Raw genomic sequence first — 27,222 nt, forward strand, 5'->3', positions numbered from 1 at the left:
TTTTTCCATTCCTGTCCAGGAGGGTCCTGCCCTGTTCCTGAACAGTCTGGCTCACCCTTGTGGTCTGCCTCCGCTTCTGTGAAGAAGACATTGGTGTTAGAGAGTGAATGATTTAGAAATTGAATCTAGAGTTTTTTTTTAAATTTCACGTTGTGTTTTATGATTCAGCTCTGGTCAAATTTGCTCTCTAGAATTTTGTAAGTCATTATCTGAAATTAAGATGTGATTTTTTTTCACTTTTGAAAAATTTGAAAATTCATATAAGGAAAAAGTTTAAGCATAATCTTGCCATCCATAGGATTTGTTTTTTTGTCACCGTTTATTAAGGATTTATCCATATTACATAGAGTATTTAGAAACTCGGAGTTAGTGCTTTCCCAGGTAACATTTCGAAAGCCTCCTCCCCTTCTTTAAAGTAATAAAGCTTAATGTAAAAAATTATATAAAGTACAAAGTGAACCTTCCATCTTAATGTAGGTGTACTTGTCCACCCACCCTATCTTAAATTTCATTTACCAGAGTTGATTCTCTTGTGAGTTTTTCATTTGCATGTATAAAGGACATATTTAAGTTGAAAAAAATTGGGATTAAGTTATATATTTGTGACTTTTGTATTCACTTAATTAGGACAGCAAACATTTTCGTGTCTTCTCATTTAAATTTACCTCATTTTTTGTAACCACCTCAGAATTATTTGGTGTGGATATATCAAATTAAAAGACATTGAAATTACTTTACATTACAAATTTTTTGCTGTTAGCAAAAGAAAACAATGCCAGAGTTAAAGTTAATATTCTTATGCAAGTCTGGTAGTATAATTCCTAAGAGGTTAACATTTTTAAAAGTATTAAAATGTACCATTTCATCCTCCAAAAATGTCTTCGGAATAACCACTTCATACTTTTATTAACACTGGAGGTATCTTTTTCATACATTAAGTGACTGTATTATATTGTTCGTATGTACAATTTTGTAAACTTGGTGGATGGAAGCTGATGTCTCATGAATTCTGATTTCCTTAATGAATAGTAATATGGGAACATCACTTAAATTAGTTGGTTGGCTCTTAACCCCTTGTTCTGTGAATTGTCTATTTTTTGTTTGTGTAGTTTTTGGTGTAGGAAGTCCTTGCATTTTAAGGCTGAGTTTTATTTTTTTATTTTTATTTTTTATTTTTGAGATGGAGTTTTGCTCTTGTTGCTCAGGCTGGAGTGCAATGGTGCGATCTCGGCTCACCACAACCTCTGCCTCCCGGGTTCAAGCGACTCTCCTGCCTCAGCCTCCCTAGTAGCTGGGATTACAGGCATGCGCCATCATGCCCGGCTGATTTTGTATTTTCAGTAGCGACGGGGTTTCTCCATGTTGGTCAGGCTGGTCTCAAACTCCTGACCTCAGGTGATCAGCCTGCCTTGGCCTCCCAAAGTTCTGGGATTACAGGTGTGAGCCACTGTGCCCGGCCCTGAGTTTTTATCTTTTTGTGTTTTTTTCTTAGGCAATTTTATTTTTTATTTTTTGAAATGGAGTCTCACTAAGTTGCTCAGGTTTGAGTACAGTGGCAAAATCTCAGTTCACTGCAACCTCCACCTCCCAAGTTTAAGTGATTGTCGTGCCTTGGCCTCTGAGTAGCTGGAATTACAGGTGTGAGCCACCATGCCCGGCTAATTTTTTTATTTTTAGTAGAGATGGGATTTTGTGATGTTGGCCAGGCTCGTCTCAAACTTCTGGCCTCAAGTGAACATCCGCCTTGGCCTCCGAAAGTGCTGAGATTATAGGCATGAGACACTGCGCAGGCTTACTTTTACATTTTTAAATTATGTTTTTTACATCTGCTTCCCTGCACTATTTTTCCCTTATACCGGTGGGGGGTTGGGTGGTAATCCTTTTAGGTTGCTTCATATCTGATCGCCTTAGTTATGAAATGTAATTTTTTTGGTCAATAAACACTTTTTCTTAAAATTTTTCTGGGATTGTGCAAAATACCAGAGGTAAACTGACATTCTTCAATCATACTTACAGATGGTAAGGCTCGATTGTTTACTGGTTTATTATAAAGGATACAAGTCAGGAACTGCCAAATGAAAGAGATGCATGAGGCAAGGTTGGGGTGAGGGAAGGGGTTTGGAAAGTAGAGCTTCCATGACTTCTTTGAGCATGCCACATTTCCAGCCCATCAATAGATTCACCAGCCCGGAAGCTCTACCATCATGCTTTTTAAATAGATTATTTCAGAGTCACAAAACAGTTTGTGTCCTCTTCTTAACTGTGAATACTTTATTAGCTTGTCCAAGGTTAGTCTGGAGGTTGGGAAGCTGATAATGAGTTTCATTTTTTGTTTTTCCAAATGTATTCACAGGGTTTGGTCAGTTTTGTGCCAGACTCACAACATTCTTCTGCAGCTCTAGGAATCCTTCTTTGAAGGAAAGAAAAGGTGACTTTGCCCCTAGTAATAAATTTAGAACAAAAATGATCCGAGAGAGCTTTATTAAGATTGTAAGGTGATCTTTAAAGACTTGAGCCATAAGAAATTTCCATTCTTGTAGGTCAGAAATGGTTAAGTATTGACAGTTTCATATGGTTTACACTAACATTTTGTTACATTAAAAATATATTGGTTGCTTAAATACAGGGTTTGCCTTTCTAGCCCCTTAGGAAATTTACATGAAGTTACAGCACATAAAGTAATGTCATGGCCCAGCAGTGGACCCAAGAAGACATTATATGATTTATAGTAGAAACTTAATTTTGAAAAGGTCTAAAATGGAAATATTTATTTTTATACCTAATTAGTGGCTTTTTATTTGCCTTTTAAAAAGTGGTGGCATCTCTTTAAAAATCTTTATAACACTTAATAGTAAATATTTCATAAGTATTTGCTTAATGATTGATTTTTGCTGACTAAAGATTGCTAGAAAAATATGCTCAGCCTGTAAAGTTTGAAGGTAATGTGAAAATGAAGAGTTCTTTAGATTTCGTTTACACTGGGTATCTAGTGTTTTGGGCTCTTGGAAGGGCAGTAGAAATATCCCTCCTCCCTTATTTCACATGTAACATTTTTGCTTTTTATTTCAGATATCTGCCTTGCTCAGCAAGTAATATATAAGCAACACACATAGACATGTTACATAGTAAGCCTGACATCTAAGGTGATAACGTGTTGGTTTCTTTTTCTTTTCTTTTTTTTTTTGGAGATGGAGTTTTGGTCTTGTCCAGGCTCTAGTGCAATGGCACCATCTCGGCTGAACGCAACCTCTGCCTCCTGGGTTCAAGTGATTCTCCTGCCTCAGCCTCCCAAATAGTGGAGATTACAGGCATGTGCCACCACACTCAGCTAATTTTGTATTTTTAGTAGAGACGGGTTTTCTCCATGTTGGTCAGGCTGGTCTCGAACTCCTGACCTCAGGTGATCCATCCGCCTCGGCCTCCCAAAGTGCCGGGATTACAGGCTTGAGCCACCACGCGCCGCCCTGATAATGTTTTTTATAAGGTTTCTTCCTTGCATTTAGCATATTTGAAATTTTAAAAACCTGTTTTTGAACTGTGAGGTTTTCTGGTTTAGTATTCATAGTTAAAATAGGAATTGGCAAGTTTTTGTTCTTGTGGCATATGCCTTTCCTTTTCTAGTCATATGGCGGATTGTCAGGCATTATGGTTATATATCTATATATTATATTAAAATGTTGGGATAGGCGCCTTGAGAGAAATTGGATTAAAAAAGAGAATAAAAATTATCTCAGGTAAGACACTCCTTTCTTTTACAACTTTTTAGATTTTTTTTTTTTTTCCAAATTTTATTTTTTTGAGACAGGGCCTTACTCTGTCACCCAGGCTGGACTACAGTGGTGCCATCATGGCTCACTTACAGCCTTGACTTCCCTGGCTCAAGGGATCTTCCCTGCCTCAGCTTCTTGAGTAGCTGGGATCATAGGCGTGTGCTACCATGCTGGGCTAATTTTTGTATTTTTTGTAGAGATGAGGTTTTGCCATGGTGCCCTAGCGAGTCTTGAAGTCCTGGGCTCAAGCAGTCGCCCACCTCAGCCTCCCAAAGTGGTGTGTGCTACCATGCCCAGCCTAATTCAGTATTTTATTTATATAAAAGATATACGTGGATTATTTAGTCTACTTTTTAAAAAGTTTTAAGTTTGATTCTTTTGGCCAGTCTGAAGTTTTCAGCTGTCTGTATTTAGATGTGGTTTTTCTCATCATACCAAGATACCAAGACCATTGTCAGTCTTACTGCTTGGGAAATGCTCACACATAAAGGAGAGACGAACATATTTGTTACTTGTTTTTGTCTTGCAGAGTGGCCAGTTTCTAGGACTTGATATAGTAAAGAAAGTTGGTAGGAAACTGATTTGTTAAAGTATCAGCTTTAAAGGTGAATGAGATAATACTATTATTTAGGTAGAGAAATCATACATGTTCATTCCAGATGTTAAACTTTTCTAATGAGCATTTTCTTCTTAAAATGTAATAATACAAAATGGCAGATACGTAATAGCAGTACTCAATAAATGTATTTCACATGTTGAAAATGGATTATGATTGATTAGTTTAATAGTAAATAATACTAGGAAAATTTCTTTGGAAAAATGGAAATATAGTTAATTTATTGAAGACTGGTAAAAATTCTCTGTCTTTGATACTTATTCTTAATTTGGCTACTTGAAAGGCATAGGTTGGACCGGGCACGGTGGCTCACGCCTGTAATCCCAGCACTTTGGGAGGCCGAGGCGGGCGGATCGTGAGGTCAGGAGATGGAGACCATCCTGGCTAACATGGTGAAACCCCGTCTCTACTAAAAATACAAAAAATTCGCCAGGCGTGGTAGCAGGCACCTGTAGTCCCAGATACTTGGGAGGCCGAGGCAGGAGAATGGCGTGAAACCGGGAGGTGGAGCTTGCAGTGAGCTGAGATTGCGCCACTGCACTCCAGCCTTGGTGACAGAGCGAGACTCCGTCTCAAAAAAAAAGAAAAAGGCATAGGTTGAACATTATGAACTTCAATGAAAAATTGATGACTTTAGGATCCAGATTGGAATTACATTTAAATCACTCACATTTGTTTGCTTGAGTTTAGAGATTTTTTTTTTTTTTTTTTTTAAACAGAGTTTGACTTGGGATCATTTGGTGGAAAGAATCCTGAAATAGGCTTTTGGAATTTGATTCTTCCTATTTATTTCATCCTGTACTCCATAAAACGATAGTGATTAAAATGAGTGCTGTTGTGTTTTTAGGCTTCTCATCATGGTTACTCCACAGTCTCCTGGATTTTAATATGTTAGAGCAGTGTGTGGGCCATTTGAGAGTGTGAATTGTTCCTGTGAAATAGTTGCAGAGTTAAGTAAAATCTGAAGAAAAGGAATTTCTGTGGGGCACTGTTATTCAATGACATATTTGTAAATCAATTCAGTAATTAACATGTAGGATATAGTACACTAGAGCACAGTTTTAATGCTGGCTTATTAAAGTGATATTTTATTGTGTGAGATATACTCTTCATTTTGTATAGGATATGATTTGATCCATAGCACTATAAGTGGGTTTTTTTTTTTTTTCTTCCTTCTTCCTGAGATGGAGTCTTGCTCTGTCGACCAGGCTAGAGTGCAGTGGCGTGATCTCGGCTCACTGCAACCTCTGCCTCCTATGTTAAAGTGATTCTCTTGCCTCGGCCTCCTGAGTAGCTGGGATTACAAGCACTCGCCACCATGCCTGGCTAATTTTCGTATTTTTAGTAGAGACGGGGTTTCACCATATTGGTCAGGCTGGTCTCGAACTCGTGACCTCAGGTGATCCACCTGCCTTGGCCCCCCAAAGTGCTGGGATTACAGGTGTGAGCCACTGTGCTCACCTTTTTTTTTTTTTTTTTTTTTTTCATAAGAAGGAGTCTTGCTCTATCACTCAGGCTGGAGGGCAGTGGTGCGATCTTGGTTCACCTCCCAGGTTCAGGCGATTCTCCTGCCTCAATCTCCCAAGTAGCTGGGATTACGGACACCCGCCCACCACCATGCCCAGCTAATTTTTGTACTTCTAGTAGAGACGGGGTTTTGCCATGTTTGCCAGGTTGGTCTCAAACTCCTGACCTCAGGTGATCCACCCGCCTCAGCCTCCCAGAGTGCTGGGATTACAGGTGTGGGCTGTGCGGCCAAATTTGTAGTGTTTTGATTCAGGCTTAGGAATTTAGGTTTAGTCACTTTATGAGAGTAACTTGGTCTTTCAGGGGTGAAGTTATTAAGCTTACAGAAGTGGATATTAAGTTTAAAATTGAGTTCAGCATTTCATTGTTCAGTGAGAAAAGCCTCCAGGCAGTTGAGAATGGTTTATTTAGAAAGCCAGATTCATGAATGGTTATGCTTTGGTGAAAATAGAATAAGGGGGTTAGGTAGTTTTAAGACATAACATTTTCAGCAAATGAGGCTTGATTTACCCACAGATTAACAAGAGATATTCGAGCTACCTCTCTGAGATAGTTACTCGAATGGGCACCTTCTTTTGGTTGTTAAGATATTATTATTATTATTTTTTTTTTTGAGATGGAGTTTCGCTCTTGTTGCCCAGGCTGGAGTGCAATGGTGCGATCTCAGCTCACCGCAGCCTCCGCCTCCCAGGTTCAAGCAATTCTCCTACCTCAGCCTCCCGAGTAGCTGGGATTACAGGCACGTGCCACTACACCTGGCTAATTTTGTATTTTTAGTAGAGACAGGGTTTCTCCATGTTGAGGCTGGTCTCGAACTCCTGACCTCAGGTGATCCACACACCTCGGCCTCTCAAAGTGCTGGGATTACAGACGTGAGCCACCGCGCCCAGCCTAGAATATTCTTTTTGTAACCCTCAGTATACTTGGGAAAACAGTCATCACTGATCATTTACCAAATAATTTTGTAGCAGAAAGAATGAAAGGGTAGTAAGGTCATTATTAGACCTTTTTTTTTTTTTTTTTTGAGACAGGGTCTTGCACTGTCACCCAGTTTAGAGTATAGTGGCATGATCATGGCTCACTGCAGCCTTGACCTCCCAGTCTCAAGTGATCCTCCGTCCTCAGCCTCCCAAGTGGCTGGGACTAGAGGCATGCACCAACCACACCTGGCTAATTAAAAAAAAATTTTTTTTATAGAGATGGGATCTTCCTGTGTTGTCCAGGTTGGTCTCAAACTCCTGGGCTCAAGTAGTCCTCCTGCCTCAGCCTCCAAAAGTGCTGGGATTACAGGCATGAGCCACTGTGCCCGGCCATTATTAGACTTTTTTAAGGGCCATTATTGACTCCATGCTGGAGTATGGTGAAGCAAACACAACTCACTGCAGCCTTGACCTCCTGGGCTCAAGGGATCCTTCCACCCCACCCCAGGCCCCCAAGTAGCTGAGATTACAGGCACATGCCACCATGCCTGGCTAACTTGTGTATTTTGCATAGTGATGGTGTTTGACCATGTTGTCCAGGCTGGTCTCGAACTCTGGAGCCAAAGTGATCTGCCCACCTCAGCCTCCCAGAGTACTGGGATTATGGGCGTGAGCCCCACCACACATGGCCTTATTAGACATTTTAGTAAGAGTTTAAACATAGCAAATCCAACTTTTTCATATTTTCCAGGTTTTGGTTATATATGTATCTACAATGAATGCAGTTCTCTAAATGTAACTAACTGCTGTTATATATGAACCTAGAACATACCAATCTTAATACATATTGATAGCAGATTTAAAATACATCTCTAATAAATTCTAGCTTATTCTGGTTATTCTTACAGTTGGATCATCAGAATGCAGTCCTTGAATACTTTGGAACTTTTAGTGGCATCTCATTCTGTTGAAGAAGGGATAGCCATCTCTGTGCTGTAATTTTAGCATATTTAGTCAATTGGATTGACTATTGAATATTTTTGCATTTCATTATCTTTCTTTTTCTAGTTACCTTTGTATACACATCTGCTTTTGATATTTCCACTTACAAAGTACATTTTGGCACACAAACATTTCTTAAAGTTTTATGTTCAATTTTTATTTTACTTTTTCTTTTTTCCCCCGGACAAGGTCTCGTTCTGTCACCCAGGCTTGAGTGTAGTAGCACAGTCTTGGCTCACTGCAGTCTCAACTTCCCAGGCTCCAGCAATCCTCCCACCTTAGCCTTCCATGTAGGTGGGACCACAGGTGCGCGCTATGACACCTGGCTAATTTCTTTTGTATCTTTGGTAAAGATGGGGTTTCATCATGTTGTCCAGGGTGGTCTTGAACTCCTGAGCTCTCAAGCAGTCCATCTGCTTTGGCTCCGCAAAGTTTTGGGATTATAGGTGTAAGCCACCGCGCCTGACCACAAACATCTTAAAAGATGGAAGAATACCGTCATACACCCTTTTAGCAAACCAGGATGATCTGGGTTCTTGTTGGAGGATTTTGCATGATGGAGTCTCAGTTGAGTCATTAACTGGATGAGAATACACATCATCTTTCCCTCTTCTCCTTAGAAATACATTGTTTGAGAACATTCATCTAAGAGGTCACCATCTGAAGACTTGATAGTCTGAGATTTTGCTTTGTAAGATAATTTCACGTGTATCAGTAGAATCTAGTATGCTGCTATCTCTTTGCATCTGTTGTCTGATACCTCTAATAATTAGAAAGGCCTTCCTCTGTAAATTTTTCTTCTCTTCGCAATTATGAGTGAAAAATAAATTCATAATTATCAACTGGTCAACGGTAGCTAAAAGCAGACTACAAGGATGGTGTCTTTGGTCTTTCTGAACTGTTTTGAAAGAGATGTGATACCTCAGGCTATGCAGTAAGGAAACTGTATGAACATTAACAGTTTATTTCACTTTTGTATCCTCTAGGTGATGCCATCATTCCTCTGTTCCATTTTAGTCTTTATTTAAAGCATAGCTGAGAATAACTGATGAATGTTGATGAAATTGTAAAGTGTTTCAAGATATAGGAAAAATAAGATAACTAGATTCTACTTTACATTTATAAAAGGGCCGAGTGGATACATATAATAATTACAGAATAAGGGTGAGTTCTGTTCTAGTCTTAGAAAAGTAAACTTTCTTGTTTTTTGGAATATGTCTAAGAAAGAATGTAAGTCATGAGATATCCCTTTGAATAGTTAGATCTGTTTATAAAAGAAATGGAAAAGCTAAAATTGAGTTTAACGGACCCTGATTGGTATATTGGACTTCGTGCTTTTTCTCATAGCTTTTTTCTAATCATGGTGTACAATAAAGTTCATTAGTAGGTTTTGGTTTATTCATTTCCAGTTCCAGCATTCCTGCCACTTCCAAGATTACTCTCAAATCATCCTGATAGAAGCTTCAGGCTTTCTAAAAGTCTTTGTTTTTAGTTGTCTGTGTTTATCTCCCAGATGGCTGTTTACATCCACTGATAGGTTTCGCTGATGATCTCTGCAAGGACAGTCAATCTTGGTTTTTATTGGTTCTTAGTTTCTTCTCAGCCCTCCTTTTCTACCTTTCTCTATATTGAAAATATAATACGTTAAAGAAGCTCTGCTGTGTCATAAGAAATAACTCTAATCCCAAGTGAAAGCTTCTGTGACCTATTAACGTTAATAAAACTGATACTTATAAAGAATATGACTTGTTTTTTTGTGGATAGTTTTTGTTTTGTTGTTTTTGAGATGGAGTTTTGCTCTAGTTGCCTAGGCTGGAGTGCAATGGTGTGATATCTGCTCACTGCATCCTCCGCCCCCTGGACATGATTCTCCTGCCTCAGCCACCCGAGTAGATGAGATTACAGGCACCTGCCACCATGCCCGGCTAATTTTTGTATTTTAGTAGAGACAGGGTTTTCCATGTTGGTCAGCCTTGTCGCGAACTCCTGACCTCAGGTTATCCACCCATCTTGGCTTCCCAAAGTGTTGGGATTACAGGTGTGAGCCACTGTGTCCGGCCTGGATAGGAATTTTGTAAGATACTTAATGTATTCTGCTAGATGGACTGAATGTAATTTTTTTGTTCAGTTAAACAATTTTAGTACATTTGATTTAGGTTCTTTAGCAAGGGCTCTAAATCTCATATCTTCGATGGAATTTAAAAATTAGGTTAATCACTTTTTGAGAACAATTTTTAATATTAACAATGTTGACAGAAACAGGAAGACCTGTGTTTTACATTATTTAAAACTCCTTTGTAAGAGCATTTCTGTAAAATAATACTTACATTTAGTAAACCTCATGAATATGGAATTAATTTCCAAGAAGCTAAATTGCTCAAAAAAGTGTAGTTTTATTTTTAAGTAGTAAATTTAAGTGTACATATCACTTTCTTTAAATTGCATTTAATATACCAATTTAAATAAAATAGTATTTTTGATTCTTAAGTTTAATGGGATTGGGTATTAATAAAAAGTCATTATTTACAGCATTGAAATCTTTTGGGATGAATGGATATACGCATTTTTTTTTTTCTTCTCAGGTATATTCAAGAGCAAATGACCAAGAGCCATGTGGGTGGTGGTTGGCTAAAGTTCGGATGATGAAAGGAGAAGTAAGTACTCTTCACACTTGCTTTGTGACTAGTTTCTAAGGAAGTACCTCAGTGCTTAGTTTTTGTAAATCTTATTTCAACTGTTAGTTTTATTTCTAAAGTCTACCTGAGAAATAGTTGATCAGACATTTCCATTAGCATTAATTTCTGTTTGTGTTCTGTATTGGCAAACACCAAAGCTGCTCTCCAGAGGTACACCTCAAGCATGTAAGGACCACCAAGGTTCATGCTTGTAAGAACCTGTAATCTAGTTTAGGCAAATCAGATTGATGTGGCTAAGCTGTGCTTAGTATTTTATGCCACATGGAGGGGAGGGTCCATTGGTTAAGCTGAGCAAGGTAATTAGAACTTTTAAACTTCATTATTTTTGTTCAGATGGGATTTTTAAAGTATTTTGATGTCTTTTAGTTTTATGTCATTGAATATGCTGCTTGTGACGCTACTTACAATGAAATAGTCACATTTGAACGACTTCGGCCTGTCAATCAAAATAAAACTGTCAAAAAAAATACCTTCTTTAAATGCACAGTGGATGTTCCTGAGGATTTGAGAGAGGCGTGAGTAATTTTATTTACTATTGAATTGTTTTGTGAATTAAGAAGATTTTTCAGTCCTACAAAACATTTTCCCTAATGCCCAATCAAACCTGCTGACGGAAAATCATCTTAATGAACAAAGGTTTTAGTGGGGGATGTCAAAATGAAACACTGACTTTATATTATGACTCTCCTCTGACTTTAATCTGTTATTGAGTTCTTACACATAAATTAATTTCTCTCTAGGTGTGCTAATGAAAATGCACATAAAGATTTTAAGAAAGCAGTAGGAGCATGCAGAATTTTTTACCATCCAGAAACAACACAGCTAATGATACTGGTAAGATAATACCATATTACAAGGTAGCTTATTAATGGGTATTGCACAGATTTTATAATTACATATTTCAAAAGAGAAAAGCTAAGGTCAACAGTGTATAGTGAATTTATTAATACAGTGTGGGAGAAAAATTTGCAGCTATAAAATGTTAATTACTTTACATTCTTAACATCATAAAATTCTTAATGTGTGAGATTCTGGATTTTCCCCCAATCAAACATATTCTGAATAGCAGATCTAAATAATACAGGAATTCAGAAAGGAAAGTGTGATTACTCAGAGTAGTGAGTGTTAGGTGAAAGAAGTGTAGTAGATGAGAAGCAAGGAAGGGTTTGCATAGAAGATGGGATGGTGTTTGTGCTATTTGGAAGAATGATTAAAGTTTTGAGTAATTAGCTTGTTTGTTTATAGTCTGCCAGTGAAGCAACTGTGAAGAGAGTAAACATCTTAAGTGACATGCATTTGCGAAGTATTCGTACGAAGTTGATGCTTATGTCCAGAAATGAAGAGGCCACTAAGCATTTAGAAGTAAGTGGGTTTACTTACAAAAGAGTTTTCTGTGTCCCATTTAGTTTTTGTTTGCTTTTTGGAGACAGATTCTGGCTCTGTTGCCCAGGCTACAGTGCAGTGGCACAATCTTGGCTTACTGCAACCTCCGCCTCCCGGATTCAAGTGGTTCTCCTGCCTCAGCCTCCATGTAGCTGGGATTGCAGGTGTGCCCCACCAAGCCCAGCTAATTTTTGTATTTTAGTAGAGATGGGGTTTTGCCATGTTGGCCAGGCTGGTCTCGAGCTCCTGGCCTCAAGTGATTGCCCGCCTCAGCCTCTCAAAGTGCTGGGGTTACAGGCATGAGCCACCGAACCTGGCCCCCATTTAGTTTCATATTTTTTAAGTTCCTTGCTTCAAACGAAGGAAGCCTAGGACCTCTGTTTCGTGATTATTTGGAGTTGTCGTGTCTGTAGAAGAATTGCTTTTCCATTTTACCTTTTATCAAACATAGCCTTTCCTTTGCTAAATGCCTGTTGACTTGTTGGTAGGACTTAGATGACAGGTGCCAAAGAGCTAAGAAACTAGGGATACTCAGTAGACTGTATTGCTAGTTCTTTACTTTGTATTTAACCTTTTTATTTTTTTAACTGCCTCGTCGTCTGTCAGACATGATACCTTTCATCAGTAACTAGTTCACTGTAACAACTCTTGTGTGAGAGGAGAGGAGGACTAGGAGTGAGGCATCATGTGGCATGTAGTATTAAAATATTAAGCTAATCATTATATCTCTGTTTTATCCTAAGGTACTCTGTTTTGTCCTGTTCTTCCCTGCTACGCTATTAGGATACTTGTTCTTCCCACTCACTCACACTTTCTAGATCTAGATGAACACATGTGCATGCACACACTGTGGTGTCTTAGAGAAATTAAGATATGTTTATTATCCTTAGGACAAATTTGGAAATGTTCTCATTAATTTAAAAGTTCTGAACAAGGGATATGTGAACAGATCTGCCTGTATCTGGCAAAGTGTTTTAGACTAATAAAATGGACGAATAAAACAGTTTCTTTTCCCCATTCATTTTATGACATTAGATGAGTTTCCTTTGTTTCTTAAGAGACTGAGTTTTGGCCTTTTTTTTAAAATTTATGTGGGTTTTTGGTGATTTTTTCTTCTCGGGTTTTTCTTTACACTGTGGTAAAGTACATATAAAACTTAGCATCTTAACCATTTTTAAGTGTACACTTAGTATTAAGTGTGTTTACATTATTGATCAATCTTCAGGACTTCTCATCTTGTAAAACTGCAAATCCATACCCTTTAGACAGCTGCTCATTTTCCCCTTTCCCCAGCCCCGGGCAACCATCATTCTATTTTCTGTTGCTATAAATTTGACTATTTTAGGTACCTCATGTAGTAAAATCATTTTAGTCTTTTTTGTGACTGGCATATTTTACTTAGCATCAAGTTTTATCTTTGTAGCATGTGTCAGAATTTCCTTTTTAAGGCAGAATGTATATACCACATTGTGTTCATTCATTCGTTGGTCTGTGGATTTGGGTTGCTTTCACCTCTTGACTATCGTAAATAATGCTATGAACATGGATGTGCAATAAAACATTTTGTGGCCGCGTGTGGTAGCTCATACCTATAATCCCAGCACTTTGGGAGGCTGAAGTGGGAGGATTGCTTTAGCCCGAGAGTTCGAGACCAGCCTGGGTAACATAGTGAGAGCTCTTCTCTACAAAAAATAAATTAAAAAAAAAGAAATTAGCTGGGCTCAGTGGTGCGTGCCTGTATTTCCAGCTATTCAAGAGGCTGAAGTGGGACGATTGCTTGAGCCCAGGAGATTGAGTTGGCAGTGAGCCATGATCACGCCACTGCACCCTAGCCTTGGTGACAGAGTGAGACCCTGTCTGGAAAAAAACCAAACCATACAAAAAGGCCATTTTGTATTTTGATCTTTTATAATACTAATTTTCTTTTTTTATTAGTGCACAAAACAACTTGCAGCAGCTTTTCATGAGGAATTTGTTGTGAGAGAAGATTTAATGGGCCTGGCAATAGGAACACATGGTAGTAACATCCAGCAAGCTAGGAAGGTTCCTGGAGTTACCGCCATTGAGCTAGATGAAGATACTGGAACATTTAGAATCTACGGAGAGGTAAGTTCTCTTTCTCCTGCCTTGGCCTTTGGTGTATTAACCATCTATTGTTTGATTATATTTTTATCTGAAATTGCAGTTTCCAGTGAAACACTTTTGAGGTAGAATTTATTCAATTAGTATCAAAGTCAGCCTAGTAGTCATTACTTATGAAGCTGAATTGAAGTTAACTTTGTATTGAGGGGAGTGAAAGATTTACTAAGTAATTAAATACGTAGTTTTTTTATTGAGGTTTCTTAACTGCTTCTGAGTTTGCTTCAGTTTTATACTCATAACAAATATCGAAGTTTTTTTTTTTTTTTTGAATGTTTACTGTGTGCCAGGCACTGGCAGGAGTAAATGGCATATATTAGAATAGCTTTTCTAGAACTTGAGTTTGTATAATACTTCGTCACTGGTTAATCATGATGTTTGCAGGGGTAGAAAATTAGTAAGTTATTTTTAAAATGTTACTCAGCCAGGTGCAGTGGCACACACCTGCAGTCCCAGCTACTTGGGAATCTGAGGCAGGAGGATTGCTTGAGCCCATGAGTTTGAATCTAGCCAGGGCAACATAGAGTTTAGGAAAATATAGGTAAATTTATATATATACATATACATGCATCTTATCTATATTTTTATATATGTAAATTGAGACCATCCTTCAAATTTGAGTAACTGGATTTTTTTTTTTTTTTTAAAGAGACAAGGTTTTGCCATGTTGCACAGGCTTGTCTCGAACTCCTGAGCTCAAGCAATCCACCTGCCTCAGCCTCCCAAAGTGCTGGGACTATAGGCGTGAGCCACCATGCCTGGCCTGGAGTTTTTTTGTATGACAGTTTTGTCTCTTGACTTTTCATACATAGCTCTTATGAACAGCTGCTTTCACATATTAAAGCTGACTAGAAGCTTCACTTTTAATTTCAAAACCTTTAAAAGTAGATAGTATAACATAGTAATTAAGACAGCCAGGCACGGTGGCTCACGTCTGTAACCCCAGCAGTTTTGGAGGCTGAAGCAGGAAGATCACTTGAGTCCAGGAATGAGAGGCTGCAGTGAGCTATGATCATGCCATTGTCCTCTCGCCTGAGTGACAGAGCAAGGTCCTGTCTTGTTGAGAAGGAGGAGGGAAAAAAAAAAGATGGGCTTTGGAGTCATACTGCCTGGATTGGAATTCACTTTAAGTAGGCCGCTTTGAGTAGGCTTAGAGTTTGTTACTTCCTTGTATAAGTGTTCTCATTATAAAATAATAATAGTGCTTACCTTAATATAGTTCTTAAGGATTGGATGCATTGTTAAAAATGTTGATTGCATATGGTGTATCATGTAGTGTGCACAGAATAATTTGAGCTATGGTTTTAAAATTTAAAAAATTTTTTATTTGCTTTTTTTTTTTTTAAGAGACAGGGTCTATTCTGTTGCTCAGGCTGGAGTGCAGTGGTGTGATCATAGCTCACTGCAGCCTCCAACCCCTGGGCTCAAGCCATCCTCTGGCCTCAGCCTCTTGAATAGCTAGGACTACAGGCATGTGCTGCCATGCTGGGCTAATTTAAATATATATCTCTATATTTTGTAGAGATGGAGGTTTCCTGTGTTGCCCAGGCTAGTCTCAAACTCTTGGCCTTAAACGATCCTCCTGTATTGGCCTCCCACAGTGCGGGGATTACAGGCGTGAGCCCAGGCTAGTCTCAATCTCTTGGCCTTAAACGATCCTCCTATATTGGCCTCCCAGAGTGCGGGGATTACAGGCGTGAGCCCACCGCATCTGGCCTTATCTGTGGTTATTAAAGAACAAACGTTAAAAGTGAAAGTGAGAAGTATTGAGAAGTAGAAAGTCCATGTAGAGACTCACTCCCAACCCTCTGGTCGTTTAAAATTGTACTCATTAGAAATTATGAATTTTGATAATCTTACCAGTAGGTACTTTTAAAAAATGCATCTCTGCAAAAATAGCTTTTTAAGTCATATACCTGATTTTGAGAATAAATAAATCAGACAATTTTAACAATTTGTATTGTTAACATTTAACATGAGAATTTCAACCAGGAGGTATAGACTAGTATATTTAGGATTGGGTTAAAGTTTTGGCTGTTTGGCAGCTTAAAGATTTTAGAGATGATATTTTATTTTTGGTTTTAATAGTACTGACTGATTTGGGGTTTTTAAAAATGATTTTTTCAAAGTACTTTGTGAATCACTTCACCTGAAATCTCTCCCCAGTGGAATGAGCATAATCTTAGTAGAACATAATCATTAAGAATTTTCTCTTTTCTCATCTTTTTGTTTCGGATTATGGGTTGCTCCAAGATTGAAACAGGATTTCATTTTTACTTTTCCCCTCATCTACAGAGTGCTGATGCTGTAAAAAAGGCTAGAGGTTTCTTGGAATTTGTGGAGGATTTTATTCAGGTTCCTAGGAATCTCGTTGGTAGGTACTTTTACTAAATGTTAAATAAGTTAATGAACATTATTTAGTTACATATAGCGACTTAATTGAAAACTAGTCTTGTAGTCTGATAACCTTATTCCAGTTATGTGTAGATTTATTTAGATAGCAATACTTCTTTTCTTTTTTTGGTGATAACATTTTGTGTAACTTGTTATTGTCATATGTTAAAAAGTAAAGATGTTTCTTCTGTACAGGATGACCCACTAATAAGGCCCAGGGTTTTTATAAGTTTGTCATTACAGTTTTTCATCAGTCTTTTCATCACTTGGGATCTTCCCTATTATTCTCACTCCTTTACTGTCTTTTTATCACTGATATATATTCATCAAAATTATCACTACTTTTTGAGAAGGTATTTGTGATATTTGTTTAGTGCAGAAGAAAAGTAACAGTGAACTAACAATAGGGTAATAAACTTCTACACAGTAGGCCATGAATAGTAGGTTGTTGCAAGGCATAGAATAATAAGGTAAGAACTTGTGGGCAGGAGAGAAGGATGATAATATGAGGGGAGGTTTCACTGTTAATTATTTGACACCATTATTGAAACTGTTGTACCCATGGATTATAGTTAAGTGACAAGAATTTGCATTTGAAGCTATGGTTAAATGAGCATTATAGCTTGGAGTGAGTTAATTTGTAGCTCTGTTATTAATATGCCCTACATCTGTGCTGTCTGTCTTTTTGCAATTTGAGGCAATTGGGAAGGCTTTGGTTATGTGTTAAGTACACAGTGACTGTACTAAAAATTGACTTACCTAAACATTTAATATAAAAAGAAGCATCAAGATATAATGTAGTGTAGTTTACTAGGAGGGGGATGAGTTTTTGTTCCCTGTTATCTCTCATGAATTTTTTTTGACGCTAAGGAAATACTTTCAGCTTCTTGGGTTCCATTTATATAATGCAGCCTGTTCTGCCTTTAGGAAATGATGTTTAGCTATGGGCGTTCTATTTGTTAAATTGTGTAAAACAAACAACAGAAAAATAAAAAACACTTCCATTCCAAAAAGATTTTTTTTTTTTTGGCCATTAATAAGTAGTATATTCAGGAAAAGTAGTTTAAAACACAGGAATTTGTTTCTTGGAATTTAAGTGTTAGTATTTATGTAAAAATAAAATTTTTTTTTTTTTTTGGAGATGGAGTCTTGCTTTGTCACCCAGGCTGGAGTGCACTTGCAGTGATGCAGTCTCGGCTCACTGCAACCTCTGCCTCCTGGGTTCAAGCGATTCTCCTGCCTCAGCCTCCCGAGTAGCTGGGACTACAGGTGCCAGCCACCACGCCTGGCTAATTTTTGTATTTTTAGTAGAGATGTGGTTTCACCATATTGGCCAGGCTGGTCTTGAACTCCTGCTCCTGATCTTGTGATCCATCCACCTCGGCCTCCCAAAGTGCTGGGATTACAGGCGTGACCCACTGTGCCCGGGTATAAAAAGCCTTTCAGTTCTGCTCGAACATTTGGATAGGTATGACATTACTGCCAATTGTGTAAGCTCTACTTTATTAGTTCTTGGTATACCATTGTTCACTGTAGACTGAACTGCTAGAAAGATGAGATGTTAAAATTCAATATAAACTTGAAGAATTTTGTATAATTATACATAGGTAAGGTGCACAATATTATCAAATGTTTATCAGTGTCAAATGAAATCACCTTTGATAAGCTGCTTTTGAAAATGATGCCCTTTTAAAGAAATTGTTAATTATTGACATCTGTCATTACTAACATTGTGGTAGCTGCTCTACAGATGTAATTTTAACTTAACTAAGGTTTCCTCACTTGTAAAAATGATTTGGCAGTGGGTTTGTGAAAGGGAATCAGGTTTCTTTTCAATCCAAGTCTGTCAATTATAAAAGATAGCCTTGGTCTTAGAGAGTTGTGGGAGGTGTTGTAAGTAAAAGTTTCTGATATTTCAAAAATAAGAAAATTGGGTATATTTGTAGTTCTTTGTTCTCTTTATTCAGTGGAGTACCTGTTGTCTCTTTTCCTGTATCCTGTCTATGTTGGCTTTGGTGATGTGGATTGTGTGCTCTTTAGGAAATACACATTAGCAGTGACTTATTACACACTGGTGAAATACTCAGGAGTAGTACAAGAATTTCTATTGGTTGTCATGTGTAAAAATACAATGTTTCCCTCCATAATGTTTTATGGATGAAGCAGTCTTTTGAAAAATAGTAGATTCTTAGTCCAAATGAAAGAAAAAGAGAACTGAGGATTAAAAGGGAATGAGAACACTTGGTGGGTAAGTTCCAGAGAGGATTTCCTTACACATTCGGGTTCTGAGAGTTCTAAGATGACCATTCCCATCCCTCCCAAATCAAAGGGAAAAATACCTGAACGTTGATTTGAAAATGGTTTAAAACCTTTTACCTCCAGAAGCCTTCCTTAATCACTTCTGTCTGTCCCTTCAGCATTTATATTCAATGCTCAATTTATACTACAGGTCTGCTTCAGTTTGTCAATATGGTCTGGATTTAAACTATGGAAATGATCATTTAAAATATTGACGGTCTGGTGGGACTAAATAAAACTTGCAGGTAGGTTCCTGCCAAGGACCCCAGAAGGGTGATGGATGATCACTCAAAACTGGTATAGTTCACAAGAAGAAAGTGGCAAAGGTTCTGGGGGAGGAATATGGTATATCAACCTAACCTTTGTTTTTCGAAAGACATTTGCTTACTTCTAGCAGGGTCAAGGATGGAGTTGCTGCTTGAGCTTCACTGTGTTAACAATGAACGTTGCTTTTATGTGCTGCTGCTAGGGCTGCTCAGAGAAGATACACGTCATGTGAATTCCCTGCCCTATTTTTTTTTTTTAACCTGTTCAATTGCTGCTGCTTTTAAATTTAGGGTTATTAATGGGGAAGGAGGCTTGAGAGTAGGAATACAAGAGAGAAAAACCCATTATAGTCCTTTTATTGTATTGACCAGTCTACTGTTGTCGTTCTTATTCATTCTTTAATGGAAACTGTTCAGGCATGCAACAGGAAAACCTTCCATTTTAACGCTTTCAACCAAGGTTTAAGTTTTTGTGAAAAGTGTATACTTAAATTAATTGAGGATGTGGACTTGATAACAAATATGCTGTTGCTGTTCACTGTCTAAGGGATACATCTGTTCCATATGGTGAAGGTTACTTGAATAGTACTTGTTAATAGGTACACAACTCAGTGTTGCTTTGTTATTTATGTAAGTATATGCTAATCTTTAGATAGTCCTTTAGGGAAAGAGAGCCTTTTGACCCCTTTATTTATTAATATACTGAATAACTGCTGTTTGACAGACTTATGAGTTAAGTGTAGAAAAGTTAAATACTTGAATTTTATGTAATTTTACAATATTTTATTTTTTATATAGCTGTGGAGTACTTGAAAAACTTCTTGGTGTAAAATATAATACATTTAAATATTCATCCTAAAGTTATCTTCAAGTCATAGAAATCTCTTGGACCCATAGAAACTTGCAAATAAAAGCGAGATTGATGAATTTGTTACTTATGTGAATTAATAAAGTGATAATGATGAATGTCAAATTAAAATAGTTTTCTCTTGGCCTTTGTGTATACATCCAAGGTTTTGAAATGGGTTGGATATTTTAAAAATATGAAAATGATATAAGCATATTTTAAAAGTCTAGATTTTGAGAATTTCTTACCTGTGAGCACTGTTGTCAGTCCCAGTTAGTAACCTTAGGCGTGCTGAAAGAGAAGTAAGTTTCAGACCAAGGGTAAAGTTTCTTGGTAGTCTGTAGGGCGAGTTAATTGAAAGTAAAAAGATGGGAGCTTCACTTGATGGTTATAATTTAGTAGCAAGTTACAAATAATTTGGGCTGACACTGAAAGAATAGCAGAATTGAATTTTAGCTTACCATTATATTTGTTTTCTCTTACTAAAGGAAAAGTAATTGGAAAAAATGGCAAAGTTATTCAAGAAATAGTGGACAAATCTGGTGTGGTTCGAGTGAGAATTGAAGGGGACAATGAAAATAAATTACCCAGAGAAGATGTAAGTATTTAAAATGTAATCTGCCTCTTTAAAATGTCCTTTTTTTGGCCAACTTAATAGTTGTAAACATTTTGTCTGTTTTATCTGATATGGAGGGTTTTTCTTTCTTGTTTTTAAAATTATGTTTTCATAATATTATTTTATACACTTAAAAAACAAGTCATTTTCTACTGTGTGGGCCTTGTTCTTAGTTGTTTTGATAGTACTTCAGTAAAAAAAGCCAGTTCTTGATAATAAAGATTTCTTTTTGATAATCTTAACAGTTATTTTTCATATGTAGAGTGTAAAGCTGTAGAACTTGATACTCCCAAAGGAATTTTTTTTTTTTTTCAATAGTTTTTGGGGTATAGGTGGTTTTTGGTTACATGGTTAAGGTTCTTCAGTGGTGATTTCTGAGATTTTAGTGCACCTGTCACCTGAGCAGTGTACACTGTATCCAATATGTAGTCTTTTATCTCTCACCCCCCTCCCAACCTTCCTCCCCGCTGAGTCCCCAAAGTCCATTATAGCATTCTTTTGCCTTTGCGTCCTCATAGCTAAGCTCCCACTTACAAGTGAGAACATATGATATTTGGTTTTCCATTCCTGAATTACTTCACTTAGAATAATGGCCTCCATCCAAGTTGCTGCAAAAGACATTATTTTGTTCCTTTTTATGGCTGAGTAATATTCCATGGTATATATATACCATATTTTTTTTGTATCCACTCTTTGGTTGATAGGCACTTAGGTTGGTTCCATATCTTTGCCATTGTGAACTGTGCTGACAGGAATTCTTGATTGTACTTTCCTTAACTATTTTATAGAATCTGAAAGTATTGACCATTTCTTAATTGAAATCCCATTAGACTTTTACATTGCTGTAGAATCTGAAAGTATTGACTTGTTTTTTTTTTTTTTGGAGATAGAGTCTTACTCTGTCACCAGGGTGGGGTGCAGTGGCACGATCTCGGCTCACTGCAACCTCTGCCTTCCTCATTCAAGTGATTCTCCTGCCTCAGCTTCCTGAGTAGCTGGGACTACAGGTGTGCGCCATCACGCCCAGCTAATTTTTCATTTTTAGTAGAGATGGGGTGTCACCATGTTGGCCAGGATGGTCTCGATCTCTTGACCTCATGATCCGCCTGCCTCCACCTCCCAAAGTGCTGGGATTACGGGCGTGAGCTACTGTGCCCGGCCTTGACCATTTCTTAATTGAAATTCCCTTACGCTTTTACGTTGCTGTGGAATCTGAAAGTATTGACCATTTCTTAATTGAAATCCCATTATGTTGCTGTTAATTCGTTAATTCTGATCCTAGCTTTCTAAAATTTTTCGTCGTCTTTCTTCCCACATGTTGATGATGTTTTGTCTTCTTAGAATTCCTGTTTTTTGGTCATATCATTAATGCTGTACAATGAGTTTTTTATGATAACGTTTAGTGTTTTTTTTTTTTTTTTTTCTGAGATTTTGATTATCTTTAGAACAGAAACTTTATTCTTACACCTTAGCAGAAGATCCTGGCAGTTAACAAATAGATGTTATTTGGGATTAGGTAACTAGATGAAACTGGCTGGTTTGGTTGCTGATTTTATGACTTCAGCAAGTTATTTTGTTAACTGTAAAATTGGTATACTATTTCTTAGTTTTTAAATGAGCATTAAATCAAATACATGAAATGCATAATACAGACCTGAAAACAGGCTATGTGCTGAAGATTTTTTTAGGTCCTTGCCCTCCCACCCCCCTTTTTATTCACTTCGAATGCCCTTTTATCTGCTTGTGAACTCCTGAGGACAGTGTTAAGATTTCCTCACTCCCTAATCTTAGTTTCCCTTGTTTCATGCTTTCATAGTTGAAATGACTTCTTCAAAGCCACTGTGAACCTCTGTAATTGCTGTGCTGTATCCCTAGCACTTGCCCTGTTGCCTAAGTTTTAAATGAACCATATCTAAAAATCGTTACTCTTAAAAATTACTTTGAAAGGCCGGGCCTGGTGGATCACGCTTGTAATCCCAGCACTTTGGGAGGCCGAGGCGGGCGGATCACGAGGTCAGGAGATCGAGACCACTGTGAAGAGGCTGAGGCAGGAGGATGGCGTGAACCCGGGAGGCGGAGCTTGCAGTGAGCCAAGATTGCGCCACTGCACTCCAGCCTGGGTGACAGAGCGAGACTCCGTCTCAAAAAAAAAAAAAAATTACTTTGAAAATAATTGAGTCATATATAGAACTAAAATGTCTTAAGCCACGCTTAGTTTCATATTTAGAACCAAAAATCCCTAAGCCATTCTGTTTAACTGTTAGAAACTATTCTGTAAAATGAAGAAAATGAGAGACATGGAAACTGATTGGGGGAGTTAAGCTTTACTCTCATTTTTCTCAGCCATTAAGAAGCTGGAAGTATGTTTCTTTAAAGAAGAAAAATTCACAGTGTGCCATCTTATTTCTCTTTACTGCCACTTTTTTAAAACCTTCTTACTCAGAAGTTCAGCAAAGTAAACCAAGTCTGGCCTAATACTTTGCTTTACTTGAATACCTCTACGTATCTTAATAATTCCTTTAATTTTACATTGTGTAAATATTTATGCTCTGGTGGTGATATTTCTTTTAGTGGTCAGGAAGTACCTCTTGTAGTACACAGACACTCAAGATTTTGTTATCTGAGCACATACTGTAGGGATAACTGGGCTAATGTGCTTTATTATGCTTTAAAGCTATACCTACTAAGATGATATATCTAGTCTGTAAGTTTATAGCCAGTTTGAAGGAAAATTGTTTATTTTTGTTTTTGGAGACAGCCTTGCTCAAGATCTTGTCCAGGCTGGAGGGCAGTGGCACAGTCTTGGCTCACTGCAATCTCTGCCTCTCAGGCTCAAGCTATCTTCCTACCTCAGCCTCCCAAGTAGCTGGGACTACAGGCATGTGCTATCCTGCCAGCTAATTTTTGTATATTTTGTAGAGACGGAGTTTCTCCATGCTGCCCAGGCTGGTCTGGAACTCATGAACTCAAGTGATCCACCTGCCTCAGCCTCCCAAAGTGCTAGGATTACAGGTGTGAGTCACCATGACCTGCCAGAAAATCATTTTAACTTTAAAAGTTGATTTATATACTTGGAAAATTAAATTGATTATAAATCAGAAAACTTGATATAAACTTGATTTTTAAAAATTATTTTTAAAATGTTTAGCACACAGAACACAATTTACAACAGTAAATTGGGGTGCAAATATGAAAAGTTATTGAAAATCTGAGTATTTCAACTTATATGGATTTTAGCATTTTTTCCCCCTTAAATCTTGAAGTTTAGTACATGTAAATTGCTGCGTGTTTCAGAAGAGTTTTCCTAATTATATATTGGGGCTAGGTACGGTGGCTCACGCCTGTAACCTCTTTGTGAAGTCAATAATCCCAGTGCTTTGGGAAGCCAAAGCAGGAGGATTGCTTGAGGCAAGGAGTCGGGCAACAGAGCAAGACCCTGTCTCTACAAAAAAAAAAAAAAAAGGCTGGGCGCGGTGGCTCATGCTTGTAATCCCAGCACTTTGGGAGGCCGAGGCGGGCGGATCACGAGGTCAGGAGATTGAGACCACGGTGAAACCCCGTCTCTACTAAAAATACAAAAAAACTAGCCAGGCGTGGTGGCGGGCGCCTGTAGTCCCAGCTACTCGGAGAGGCTGAGGCAGGAGAATGGCGTGAACCCGGGAGGCGGAGCTTGCAGTGAGCCGAGATTGTGCCACTGCACTCCAGCCTGGGCGACAGAGCGAGACTCCGTCTCAAAAAAAAAAATAATAATAATAATAAAAAAAATAGCTGGTTGTGGTGACACGCATCTATAGTCCTAGCTACTCTGGAGGCTGAGACAGGAGAATCACTTAAGCCCAGCAGTTTGCTGCAGTGAGCTGTGATTGCACGACTGCACTGTAGCCTGGGCAACAGAGCAAGACGTCATCTCAAAAAAAAAAAAAAATGTGTGTGTGTGTGCCTGCCTGTCAATTTCATGTCACTTTTAGGCTAGAACTTTGTTAAAATATTAAACACTGAAGAATTTTTTTTTTTTTATATACAGGGTATGGTTCCATTTGTATTTGTTGGCACTAAAGAAAGCATTGGAAATGTGCAAGTTCTTTTAGAGTATCATATTGCTTATCTAAAGGTTTGTATACGGTTCATACTATATTCTGATATTGCTGCATTTACTACATAAATGTTGTACATTTGCTACAAATTTAAAATGTCCTCACATTAAACATTTTATATTTGAAGTAAACTTCAAATCTTTAAATATTTTTGTTAATTCAGCTTCAGATTTGCCATTGTTCTACATGAGAATTTAAAGTCTTTTGTCATCTTAAAATGATTGACCTTATGTGCATAGTTTCTCTTTTCTCTGAGCTTTTATATTTCTTTCTTTAAGAAATGATTACTTTCCTTTGTCTTCATGCAATTTGACTCTCAGATCACTTATGTATCTGCATGTTCATACTGGAGCCATTTTATTTTTACTTTTGTACTTTACATACAAATAGGATACAGAACCAGGAGTGACATTGGGCTTCCTTGGTAACTTTGGCATTATGCAAATCACCTGCGTTATCTCCATTGACATTACTTGATAATTTGTAACCATTGTTAACAAAATAGTCTATTTGGGTTGATACATAAAGAGCAAGGGTTTTTAGAAAAATATGACCTATAAATTATTAAACATTTTAATTTTATTTTCTACTCTTCCCTTTTATTCCTTCTGTGTTTCTTTTTAAAGTATAATAATATCCTCATCTGTTCTCTGCCTCTAGTATGTTTTCCTCCCAGTCTGTCGTATCATTATTGCTGTTACTATTTCGAGATCACTCCGATAATGCCATTTCTTTTCTTTTGAAATTCATCTTTATATGAAAATTCGCAATTAAAGCTGGCATTTTGAAGCCAGTGCTTTATCTTTCAGTACTCATCTTTTAACCAAGAGCTTTCTGTAGACATGTAACCTTTGCATCCTGTAATTACCTCAATTTCTGAATGACCAAGTCTAGCACTCCTTCTAGGTCACAACTCATGTTTCACTACTTTGATAGGAAAGTAGCTTGTTAATAGTACCTTTCATAGATGCTACCTGTATCTCATTTAGCAGTTCTAACTCCTTGAGGGCAAAATCTGGTAATATTGTATAATTGTTAGCTATTTAATAAATAACTTATTTTAAAGCTGTCTGTTAAACATCCCCTTGGTTGGGGAGAGTCCATGTCTTCTTTTATATTGTATGCCTGTAGCAGCATGTTTGGCACACTCTAGGCCATTCAGTAAATGTTGAACAGAAACAGCAAATGACCTCATCAATTCTGTTGACTAGGAACACAATGCTCTTTACCATCTAATTGCCTAACGTCACGGCTTTGGTAGGGAGTACAGCTCTAGCTTTAGGCTTTAGGAAGACAAAAAGTTATATATAAGAAGACTTACTCTTTTTTGTTTTGATTGTAGGAAGTAGAACAGCTAAGAATGGAACGCCTACAGATTGATGAACAGCTGCGACAGATTGGTATGGGTTTCAGACCTTCTTCCACCAGAGGGCCTGAAAAAGAGAAAGGATATGCCACTGATGAAAGTACCGTCTCTTCTGTACAAGGTTCTAGGTCTTATAGTGGAAGAGGCAGAGGTCGTCGGGGACCTAATTACACCTCCGGTTATGGTAAAAAAAAAAATTTTTTTTTTTGTAATAGTAATAATAGTAGTTATAGTTTAGGTGCTCTAACACATTTTCTTGTAATTAGTTCATTACTCTATCTTGGCTTTGAGGGTAGAAGGTAGTTCTGAAGGTTTAGTACATGTCTCAATAGTAATGATAGTATACGTTAAAATGACAGTAAAATATATAAAATTTCCAAGCAGTTATGTAATGAAGCAAAGCATGTTTTTAAGTTGGTAGTTCATTGTCATGTTTATTGTATTTACAAAGAATACATATGTAACTTGTTTTTCACATACTTTGCTAGTACAGTTTTATACATTTCCCAGTAAATACCTAGTAATGGTGGTGGTGATACTTCTAGGAATCACCTTTTGTCTACCCTCTTTAAGTAAAAAATGAAAAGTATGCGAATCACTGCCAAGATTGCATATAGCAAGTCTTTTTACTAGCTTTAAAAAAATACTTTATTTACTCATTTGGCATATTTGAATATATTAACATCTCACATCTGGAATTATTTTGTCTAACAACATTTCACTAAAATGAAGGCTCTGAAATCCAGAATCTAATTTAACACTTTATAAATGAACATTTTCTAAAATGTATTTCACTATGAGGATTGGGTCTAACCCAGATAGGAAGGGGACAGTGGAGTGGTGATAGTCAACAATTCTCTAATCCTAAATTCTCCCTTATTCTTCTTCAGCTTTGGAGTTGTTCCATTTTTCTACATTTGGACTTGGATGTTAGCAGTGACCTGATTTGTTTTTTTCCTTCGCCCCTTTTCTTTTCTCTTTTCCTTTTCTTTTCTTCACTCCTATACTTACTCCCTTTTGAGGAAATATAAAACCTTTTCCAAAATGTAAGGCATTTAAGGAAAATAGAAATAAATGCAAATTTCATGCTTAATTGAAGGATCATCTAATGCTGACAAAGTTATATTAAACCTGAACTATCTTCAATTTGTTGTAGAGTTGTAAGTTTGTGTCCCTGCCCTTTAATATCATATCTTTATGTTCTCATTTTCTTACATATATGTTTTTATTTAATGCAGTATTGAAACCTAAACAGCAAAATTCTAATAAAGAAATGTTCAGCATATAA

At 37.4% G+C, this 27,222-nt stretch overlaps 1 protein-coding gene and 1 long non-coding RNA gene across 7 annotated transcripts in view; one reads left to right on the forward strand and one right to left on the reverse strand.

Moving 5' to 3' along the window:
- LOC134733130 (uncharacterized) lies at nucleotides 1-26,001 on the reverse strand. Its single transcript, XR_010116667.1, has 3 exons — nucleotides 25,890-26,001; nucleotides 20,107-20,149; nucleotides 1-76 (listed from the first exon to the last, which is right to left on the reverse strand). It is a non-coding gene; the product is annotated as an uncharacterized lncRNA (long non-coding RNA).
- FXR1 (FMR1 autosomal homolog 1) overlaps nucleotides 1-27,222 on the forward strand; it is a 64,556-nt gene that overhangs the window by 25,012 nt on the left and 12,322 nt on the right. For 4 of the 6 annotated variants that reach the window (XM_063621763.1, XM_063621764.1, XM_063621767.1 and 1 more), the window contains exons 4-13: nucleotides 10,418-10,489; nucleotides 10,898-11,046; nucleotides 11,272-11,365; nucleotides 11,777-11,893; nucleotides 13,850-14,020; nucleotides 16,349-16,427; nucleotides 20,347-20,456; nucleotides 24,499-24,585; nucleotides 25,911-25,968; nucleotides 26,056-26,118. In XM_063621763.1, coding sequence (XP_063477833.1) covers nucleotides 10,418-10,489; nucleotides 10,898-11,046; nucleotides 11,272-11,365; nucleotides 11,777-11,893; nucleotides 13,850-14,020; nucleotides 16,349-16,427; nucleotides 20,347-20,456; nucleotides 24,499-24,585; nucleotides 25,911-25,968; nucleotides 26,056-26,118 — 1,000 coding nt within the window. Of the gene's footprint in view, nucleotides 1-10,417; nucleotides 10,490-10,897; nucleotides 11,047-11,271; nucleotides 11,366-11,776; nucleotides 11,894-13,849; nucleotides 14,021-16,348; nucleotides 16,428-20,346; nucleotides 20,457-24,498; nucleotides 24,586-25,910; nucleotides 26,119-27,222 lie in introns of all 6 variants that reach the window. The other 2 variants (XM_063621762.1, XM_063621766.1) reach the window with 1 other exon arrangement.

The sequence above is a fragment of the Symphalangus syndactylus genome, chromosome 17, assembly GCF_028878055.3.
Source record: "Symphalangus syndactylus isolate Jambi chromosome 17, NHGRI_mSymSyn1-v2.1_pri, whole genome shotgun sequence".
In the NCBI taxonomy this organism is placed as follows: Eukaryota; Metazoa; Chordata; class Mammalia; order Primates; family Hylobatidae; genus Symphalangus; species Symphalangus syndactylus.